The sequence below is a fragment of the Corylus avellana genome, chromosome 3 (genome assembly GCF_965113065.1).
Source record: "Corylus avellana chromosome 3, dhCorAvel1.hap1.2, whole genome shotgun sequence".
Lineage (NCBI taxonomy): Eukaryota > Viridiplantae > Streptophyta > Magnoliopsida > Fagales > Betulaceae > Corylus > Corylus avellana.
In genome coordinates this window covers 12,748,418-12,758,424 of record NC_142492.1, presented here as the reverse complement: position 1 = coordinate 12,758,424, position 10,007 = coordinate 12,748,418, and the positions used below count along the sequence as shown (strand labels likewise).

Below are 10,007 nucleotides of genomic sequence, written 5' to 3'. Positions count from 1 at the left end.
TATTTATTTTAAATGATAATCCCTCTTCATTCCTTCTTCTCTATCTTGGATTTTAAATATATTTACAAATTTTCATTATAATTTTGTCCAAATTAAGAGAAGATGCTAAATGAGACAAATAGAAAGTGCTGATAATTCGGAGGAATATTGTTATTTTTAAAAAATTTAGTGGGGTGATTGCAATTAGTGTAAAAAATAATAATAATAATAATAATAATAATAATAAAAGCTTCAACGAGTCGTCAAGGCTACAATCCCGTAAACTGTCAAACCGGAACAAAACCCCTCAAAATCATGCCACGTAATAAACTTTGGAATCTCTCCGTATTTTGTCTTTAAAAACTCAAACCCCGAAGGAGACACCTGAGAAAGCGGGAACACGCTCCACCACCGGCTCTCTCTCTCTCTCTTTCTCTCTTGCCGCTTCACTCCCTCCCTCGCTCGCTCGCTCACTCACTCATTCAACCACTCTTCGGCCGGCTGGCAGGCCGACGACTCCTATAAATACCCTAAGATCCGCTCCTTTCGCTCCCTATTAATACTCCACCACTTAAAAGACCAAAAGAGAAAATACAAACAAAGAATTTCAATCAGATAAAGAGAGAAAATAGGTTGAGCAAAATCGGCTAGATCGGAGATACTTCAATCCCTTGTCCGAATCAATAACACGAAAACCAAAATTTCTGCTTTCTGAGCTTTATTTTAATTTTTCTCTTTTGATCGTTTTTGTGCTCTGTTTTTGGTTACATGATCTCAAAAGTTTTCCTGCGTCTGGCTGTGAATTCGGTGTTTAAATGGAACAGAAAAGCATATTGTTATGAGCGTGGAATCTCAAATCTTCGTGTGTAGCGGTTAATTATAATCGTCGTAAGAACTTTGCGTTTTTGTGTTAGATCCTGTTTGGTTACAAGATCTGGTTTTTTTTTTTTTTTTTTGGTCATTTGGCTGTGGAATTCGGTCATAAATGGAGCAGAAAAGCGTATGGTTATCGGCGTTGAGTGTAGGGGTGGGAGTGGGATTGGGGCTCGGGTTGGCTTCCGGTCAGACCGTGAGCAACTGGACCGGAGCCGGTTCGGTTTCTAGCGGCGTTACTCTGGAGAGAATGGAGCAGGAGATGCTCCGGCTGATAGTTGACGGCAGAGAAAGCAAGGTCACCTTCGACCAGTTTCCGTACTACCTCAGGTGACTCTAATATTCCTCCTTATTTCCCACTTTCTCTGTTTCCATTTTCATCTTTGATTTTTTTTTTTTTTTTTTTTTCCTAAAGATTTTTAATGCTTTTTCCTTTTTCTACGTTAAGGTTTTGCTTGTAGTGGTTAATTCAAGTAATTAGTTACGAAATTAATAGCGTTATTTTGTACATAGATTCGATTTTTATCGTGATCACTGATCACTTATATAATTATGTTCGAGCTAATGTAAATTAATGAACTATTCAGATATTAATCTTATTTATCATTGATTTTATTAATTGAATTTGGAACGAGTCTAAGTGATATTTAGAATTTCATCGTAGTGATGGAAATAAATTGATGCACAAATTATATGCAAATGCTAGTATATTAGGAGTATTAGGCTAAGGTATAAAGAATAAAATATTATGGATATTTTTCTACGTGTTTTTCCGTGAAATCATTGAGTAGATATTTTTTAAAATATTTTGTAAATGAAATATTGTGACTCCGTTTGCAGTGGACTCACACTATTTCTCTTAAAATCAACTTTTAATATTTTTATGTTTTACATCACATCAAATATTTTTTATTATCATTTAAATAAAAAAATCACTGCACATTCTAGTGCCTGCCTTCTTTTTTCAGTGACTGTACAGGATATGGAGCACCATGTAATAAAAGGAGTATTAATAACGGGCCTGTAGGGATTTTGTGGGGGCATTCTTGCATCAAAATTTTATAGCGTTGTTTACTTTTAAGTCTGATCCAGAATCTGTCGGTCACGTGCAGCGCTGGCCTTGCTTTTGTTCCATATATTTATTCTTCTATTATTATACTGTGTTTGGGCTTTGGAACTTGGATAGTTTACCTTCCCAATATAATAATTGCCCTGCTGCCAAAATTGGTGTGTGGTAGCAAGGAATTATTCTATTTTTAGAAGCTGTCGTTGTGGTCTCTACCATTGAGATTTTTTTTTTTTAACTTTATATTTATGCCCAAACCTTCTATATATACAAGACATTTCCTAATAGCTTAATCTATTAAAATAAGTAGTGATTTAACATGATATTAGTGAAAAAGTTATAAGTCTATGTCATGTACCTACCATCTCAATTAATAAATATCACTTATTGAAGTAGAATTTAAGTCCATACGTAAGGAGAGTATTATAATATTAATTAAAATAATTAAATTTATAATTTCTTAGCAGCTTAAGCTTTTAGATTAAGTAATGATTTAACAATTTTAGTCACATTTTTGTACTTTTTTGGAGCATGCATGACTGGTTGATATATGATTTAAGTAACTGTGATATTAGGTGAGTCATAAGGAAGGGAAAGGATTCTTCTCCCTCAAACTGATGGTTAGTCTTCATTTTTTTTTTAAATATATATATATTAAAGTGAGTAACATGATGGATGTATAACATGGCATACCAGGATCTTATTTAAAATCTTTATCATTTTTGTTAAACAAGTGTTTTAGATTTTGTCGGGTCAACATTAACTTATACACTGATATGCGATAGGTGATACCAAACATCTCGGTTTCCCAACCTCGGTATCGCATTTCATATTCTTAGTGTTTTACAAATTAAATAGAATGGTAATTATCAGATGCATCAAGTACTTTTCTTTGCTCTGGCCCATTATCTAATCGTAAGATGACCCTACTAAAGTGATCACTAAGCTTAGTATTATCATGTAATCTTGTATGGTTATTATAAAAGTGAATGTATTATAAGAGCATCAGCTGCATGTAGGCAAGTGTTTGAACTGGGAAGCTCCACAATGTTGTCTCATGTCTGCGTCTGATGCTGGAATGCACTTGCTTAGTGGCGTCCTTTAATCAATTATGCAAATTCTTATGTTCTTATTTGGCCAATTGCAATGACAGTGAGCAGACACGGGTCTTGCTAACAAGTGCTGCCTACGTCCATTTGAAGCATGCTGATGTTTCTAAGTACATACGAAATCTTTCTCCTGCAAGTCGGGCTATTTTGCTCTCAGGGCCTGCAGGTTGGTTATCTGGACAATAAAATTTCCCTGATTTTGCTTCCATATATGATGTATTTAAAATTTTCAGACAAATAGTAATTTTTTTTTTTTTTGAAGAGCTTTACCAACAAATGCTTGCCAAGGCTTTAGCCCATTTCTTTGAAGCAAAGTTACTACTGTTAGATGTAACTGACTTTTCCTTGAAGGTGAGTATCTACAGTTGCAGTTGTGTTTGAATTTAACTTTTCTACAAATAGTTCTAATGGTTGGGTTTATACAGATTCAGAGCAAATATGGTAGTGCCAACAAAGAATCTGTAAGATTTCCCTAATTGATTCTGAGTGTGTTCTGGTGTGGTGTATGAATTGTGTTAAGTTCTCAATACTGTCATGATCCTCTACGATTGAACTTTGTGACAATTTGTTCTGATATGATTTGTGTGCATGATGAATTAAATATTTGACTTCCTTGTCTTTATTTTCTTCAATTGGTGATCTTGGTTTGTAGTCTTTTAAAAGGTCTACTTCAGAGTCAACACTGGAGCGATTGTCTGGCATATTTGGATCATTTTCAATCCTTCCACCAAGGGAGGAACCTAAAGGTATATATAATGAACAAGTGTTTCTTTTTATTCTGGTAAACCAAGGGTGGTGAATGATTTCTTATCATTTAATGTTAAACATTATGTACCTCACAGATTTGGTTCAATAGAACCACTGTTACATATAAATTAGTTGTCAATGAAGCTATATTTTCTGTGATATTTCATATTACTTTTGTGCCTAATTCTGTAATGCATATCCAACCCGTACAGCAACATGAGTAGCCCCAGCATATTCTCCCCCCCTCCCCCCCCACTCCCCAAAAAAATAATAATAATAATAATTTTACATGCGCCCCCCCCCCCCCCCCCCCCCCCCCCACACCAAAAATAAATAAATAAAGACTAAAAAAAGTCTACCCTAAACCCCCAAAAAAGTACATGACTTTTTAAGTCCAAGCCCAAGCTAGCCCTCCCAAAAACTCCAAAACAGTTATATGAAAAAGGCCTCTCACAACCTAATTCTTGAAATAAAAAAGTTCATGGATTTTTTAAGCCCAAACCTAAAAGCTCCTAAGCTAGCCACCAAAATTTCCAAAAAATAAAAATAAAAAATCCTTACGATGGCCCGGCCTCCTGAAAAATTAATTACATAGAATGGCCTCTCAAAACATAACATGACTTGTTTTTGACACTTAGCTAATCTCATTGTATTGTGTTATTTTGGCCGAGTTATAGATACAGTTAACTGCTTTAGATGTCCCTAGGCCCCCATATAGGTCACACCCACATTGACTCACAATACAAAACTTGCTAAATTGTTTGGTTGTCTAGGTGCTTTAATATTTGGGTGTAGCCATATAATTAAGTGAAAGCAACTACCAAGCCCCGTTCATGATATTGATTGTTTATTTTTTCTGTGGACAACATGATGGTTTTTATTTTTTTTGAAGCATATTATGTTAATTGTTGCTGTATTGGTCTTCTTGTTTTTTCTTTTCTTTTCTTTTTATAGGTTACTTCTTCAGGTTTTTTTTTTTTTTTTTTTAACAAAACAAAACAAAGAATTGGTTACCTAATCAATTTTTTGTCAAAGAAAAAATTCCGACATCAAAGTTTGTATTTTTTTTTAACTTGTGTACATATTTATGTCAATTTACTGGAAGAATAAGTAATATCAATTGCATGAGATAAAACAATTTACTAAGAAAAAATATAATATTATTTTATTAATTCGACCCTTTCCCCGTAGAAAAATTCTAGCTCCGTCACGGTGTGCGGCTCACATTGGTACAATTTTGACAATTACATCACAATGCCATACTTTCCCCGAGAAGTTTTGGGTTCCACGCATGACAAATGATTGTTTGGTAGTGTTGATTTCATTTTCTGCAAACATGCAGAACTGCAAAATCTGATAAGTTTAGTTGCTAGGATATATTTGTTACCATATTTAGGTAGTCTATAACATGTATATTGATATTATCGTGCTTGACTCAATCAGGATATATATATCATATATTCTATGATTCTGATATTATGTTGTAGCTCTGACCAAAGAAGTTTATTATCAGGTACATTACGGAGGCAAAGCAGTGGGGCGGATATCAGATCAAGGTATTCTAGGGTAGATGTCCTTATGGATGACAAAGTTCCCTCTTTGTATTTCTTTGTATTTTTAATTATTATTTTGTTCACTAGTTGCAGGCCAACAGAAGGTTCTTCTTATCCTCCTAAACTTCGTAGGAATGCCTCTGCTTCAGCTAATATCAGCAACCTCACTTTGCAAAGCACTCCTACAAATCCAGGTTTTCTGAACAAAGAGATTTATTTATTAAAGATTGCAGATCATTATGTGGTTATACAAGAAAGTGAAAGGAACAATGTAGTTTGTCATGTATGAAACAAACATTGTATTGAACTATTGATGCAATGCATTAATACGAAGTCATGCTTTGTGATGCATACTTTAATCCTAGAATGTCCATTTAACAATGTGCAATCTTTAATTTTCTAGCTCCTCTCAAGCGCACAAGCAGCTGGTCCTTTGATGAGAAGCTTCTTATACAGTCTCTCTACAAGGTACTGTCTTTTTGTTGTGAATTACAGCAGCAAGTCAAGGACCACCTGCTACCATGTACTTGCTTATGATTATTTAGTTAGGCTGTAGGTTTGAATCCTGACTCGTTACCTCATGAAGATATTGATAGGTGGAAATCCATTGTGGAATTCTTTTGCAGGTTTTGGTTTTTGTGTCAAAAACCACTCCCATTGTGCTATATCTTAGGGATATTGATAACTTCTTGTTTAGATCACGAAGGACATGTAACTTGTTCCAGAAAATGTTGGAGAAACTGTCTGGATCAGTGCTGATCCTTGGTTCACGAATTGTGAATCATGACAATGACTTAGGAGATGTGGATGAGAGGGTTACTGCTCTCTTCCCTTACAATATTGAGATCAGACCCCCGGAAGATGAATCCCATCTTGTCAGCTGGAAATCTCAATTGGAGGAGGATATGAAGATGATCCAGGTTCAGGATAACAGAATCCACATCATGGAAGTACTTACATCAAATGATCTTGATTGTGAAGATCTGGATACAATCTGTATGACAGACACTATGGTTCTTAGTAACTATATAGAAGAGATTGTGGTATCAGCAATTTCTTATCATTTAATGAATAACAAAGATCCTGATTACAGGAATGGAAAACTTGTTATATCATCTGATAGGTAAGATTAGCAATTTTAATGGTGTCCCAACGATTTAGGCTCTATGTACTTACACGTTGCTCTGGAACAGTTTGTCCCATGGATTGAGTATCTTCCACGAAGGGAAATCCAGTGGCAAAGATACGTTAAAGTTGGAAGCACAAGCTGAAACATCTAAGGTCCGTTGGACTTCATGTTTGTTTGTGAAGTTTAGGAATAACAGATGTGGTATAAAACCAGACTAACCAGTATGATCTGTTTCTGCTTCTTTTGCACTAATTACAGAATGCAGTAGGGGAAGCGGCTGTAGGCATGAAGCCAGAAACAAAGGCTGAAAGCACAGGTCCTGAACACAAAAGTGAAGTTGCATCAGCTTCAGTGCCAAAGACGGATGGCAATAATTCAGTTCCATCAACAAAAGCTCCAGTAAGGCTTTTCTTTCTTTCTTTCTTTCTTTCTTTCTTTTTTCCATTTTTTCCTTTTCTGTGTGTGTTTTTTTTTCTTTATATATATTTAGAAATTGTGGCTGATTTATAGAAAACCTACACACCTGCACGCATGTGTACACAACAAACTCTCTCTAGGACAAAATTGTGAAACCCCAAATACTTGTATTAAGAACATAAGGTATTCGGAGAATACATTTAGTTGTATAATAGTAATCAATTTTACATTGTGTATAATTTTCTCATTGACTACTTTCTGTGAATATTTATATTGAAGTTTTTCTGAAATTCACTTCCTAACAGGAACCTGACAATGAATTTGAGAAACGCATTAGGCCAGAGGTTATACCAGCAAATGAGATTGATGTAACCTTTGCTGATATTGGTGCCTTAGACGATATCAAAGAGTCCCTTCAGGAACTAGTAATGCTCCCTCTTCGAAGACCAGAACTCTTCACCGGAGGCCTTTTAAAACCTTGCAGGGGAATATTGCTATTTGGGCCCCCTGGCACCGGGAAGACAATGATGGCTAAGGCCATTGCCAAGGAGGCCGGAGCAAGCTTCATAAACGTATCCATGTCTACTATCACTTCTAAATGGTTTGGTGAAGATGAGAAGAACGTTCGAGCTTTATTCACACTGGCAGCCAAGGTCTCTCCGACTATTATATTTGTGGATGAGGTTGATAGCATGCTTGGGCAGCGGACCAGAGTTGGAGAGCATGAAGCCATGCGGAAGATAAAGAATGAGTTCATGACTCACTGGGATGGGCTCTTGACAAAACCGGGTGAGCGCATTCTTGTTCTTGCTGCAACAAACAGGCCATTTGACCTTGATGAAGCAATTATTAGGCGCTTTGAACGGAGGTACATCTACATACTTGGTGACTTGTATGGTTTTGCCATTAGACTCCTTACCTGCCAATATAAAGTCACATTTTTGCATTACCATTCTAAATTTGCTTTAAGAATGCTATTTTACAGCTGTGAGAACAATCTCATTACACCGAAGATTGCAGTGCTAAATATAGGTCATTTTTGTAGAATAATGTTACTGTTATTGGCATGAAAGCCAATTTTCTCTACATTTGATTTCCCAATGAAAGTAGCTATCAAGCCACTTAAACAATACTTCAACTTATCTTCATAAGATTTTACTGGTGAATATGGACCCAACAGATATACTAATGAATCTACAATTTCTCTGAGAATCATTTCTGCCTAAAGTGATGTCTACTTCAATGCACAGAATTTTGGTGGGATTGCCATCCGTGGAGAATAGGGAAATGATATTGAGAACTCTCTTGGCAAAGGAAAAGGTGGAAGAAGGACTAGACTTTAAGGAGCTAGCATCTATGACAGACGGATATACAGGAAGTGATCTGAAGGTTTGCATTTAATAAAAGCTTTGATTTTTTTATTTGTAATCAGGTGTTGTTAACTAGGTGCAACTGTTTGAAACAGAACTTGTGTACGACAGCTGCTTATCGGCCAGTTAGAGAGCTAATACAGCAAGAGAGACTGAAGGATTTGGTAAGTGTAGCATCCATTTTAATTCTACTACCTAAATGCTTCATAGAGTAATTTCAATGTAGATTCTACTTCTGAACTCTTTTTTGCAGGAGAAAAAGCAGAGAGCTGCAGAAGGGAAAGAAGTCCAATCTAAAGATTCAGGAGGTGCTTCAGACACAAAAGAACGTCAGGAGGAAAGAGTAATTACCCTTAGGCCATTGAATATGGAAGACTTGAGGCTAGCAAAAAATCAGGTATCTCTCTCTCTCTCTCTCTCTCTCTCTCTCTCTCCACATTGCGGTTACTTATTTTCTAAGGTCCACTTTGGTTATCTTCCCCCGGGGTCCTTATCTTGATTGTGTTAGCTATATAGCCCTGAATTTGATATGGTTCTGGATTATAGATTTAGGGTTAATGTTTATGCTGTGGAATAGGATTGAGATTGATTTTATATATGCCCTAGCCAATACAAGATTTTGTGATCTATACCATCTGCTGTTTGGAATGAAGGTTGCTGCAAGCTTTGCTTCTGAAGGATCTATAATGGGCGAGTTGAATCAATGGAACGATTTGTATGGGGAAGGGGGTTCGAGGAAGAAGCAGCAGTTATCGTATTTCTTATGATCATACGAGTGCCGGAAGAACGATCTTTACTACAGCGAGCACCGTTCACTTTTTTGGCCAAACCCTTTTTTTTTCCTTGGACCAGAAAGCTCCTCTCATTGGTAAGAGGGAGTTGAAGCAATCAACAAACAAAATGCAGATGCTTGTCCAGTCCACCAAGCCCTAATTACTGCAGGTAATTACAAATATGGAAAATGTTACTATAGTTCTGCTAGGGTTATGCTTGTATAATATGCTTCAGATGGATCTTTTTTACGTTTTTCGCTGCTTGATTCTGAGAATAAGAACAGCACACACCCCCGGACAACAAAACCGACACACGGCTGTGTTAAGAAGTGTTGTTAGGAAATAGATTTCTTAGTCCTCAGAGGTTGAGAGAATTATAGTGAAAGCAATTAGGAGATCCTTGGGCCTCTTAGGCATGCTTGGACATAGTGCTATGTTGTGAACTTAGATGGGATTCGAGTATCCAAAGTAACATCGATTCCCAATAATGTATTTGTGGTATTAGATTATTTGTTTATGATAATCAAATGAGTCAATTTTGTTTTCAAATTGTGTAACATGTGAATAGAATTATATATGGCTGGTTGGCGGCGCTCTTTCCGCACTTTTCTTTTAGAATGATTTGCTTGAAAGGTAAAAATAATTGATAGTTTTAAGAGAGATGCTATTTTTCCATCTTCATCATCCATATTGTTTCAAATCTATCATTGAATTTACATGGTAAATTTGAAAAAGAGATGAACGAAAGATCTCTAATTTTTAAAGGTTTTGCTCGGAGGTTTATAAATTGAGTAGTAACCTTTTTACAACACCGAGTGGCAGTATCTGATAGGAGGAAACGGATCATGGAGAACAACTAGGGTATTTAGGAGTGGTAAAATGGTCAAAAAAGAAAAATAGAAAGACCATTTTACCCCTTCTAGATACTCAACAGCTAAAAGAAAATTCTAGTAGCCTTGAGTCTCGGGTTGATACGTGTCAACAAGAAGAA

At 36.1% G+C, this 10,007-nt stretch overlaps 1 protein-coding gene across 2 annotated transcripts; it reads left to right on the top strand.

Annotated features, from left to right (window-relative positions):
• The first annotated feature begins 359 nt into the window (after positions 1-359).
• DAA1 (P-loop containing nucleoside triphosphate hydrolases superfamily protein) lies at positions 360-9,634 on the top strand. 2 transcript variants are annotated; one of them, XM_059585604.2, is made up of 16 exons: positions 360-1,182; positions 3,072-3,193; positions 3,290-3,378; positions 3,453-3,488; positions 3,680-3,773; positions 5,288-5,330; positions 5,421-5,521; positions 5,731-5,795; positions 5,954-6,450; positions 6,521-6,608; positions 6,715-6,855; positions 7,179-7,741; positions 8,124-8,262; positions 8,339-8,407; positions 8,497-8,640; positions 8,897-9,634. In XM_059585604.2, the coding sequence occupies exons 1-16, from the start codon at positions 965-967 to the stop codon at positions 9,008-9,010; spliced, it is 2,523 nt and encodes an 840-aa protein (XP_059441587.2). In that variant the 5' UTR covers positions 360-964; the 3' UTR covers positions 9,011-9,634. The 2 variants fall into 2 exon arrangements, with proteins under 2 accessions (XP_059441587.2, XP_059441586.2); XM_059585603.2 differs by having other exon boundaries at positions 5,415-5,521.
• Positions 9,635-10,007: the final 373 nt, after the last annotated feature.

Coding starts and splice junctions, on each gene's coding strand:
- DAA1 (XM_059585603.2), top strand. CDS start 965: ATGGAGCAGAAAAGCGTATGGTTATCGGCGTTGAGTGTAGGGGTGGGA. Junction 1,183..3,071: donor CAGTTTCCGTACTACCTCAG/GTGACTCTAATA, acceptor TTGCAATGACAG/TGAGCAGACACGGGTCTTGC. Junction 6,856..7,178: donor TTCCATCAACAAAAGCTCCA/GTAAGGCTTTTC, acceptor ACTTCCTAACAG/GAACCTGACAATGAATTTGA.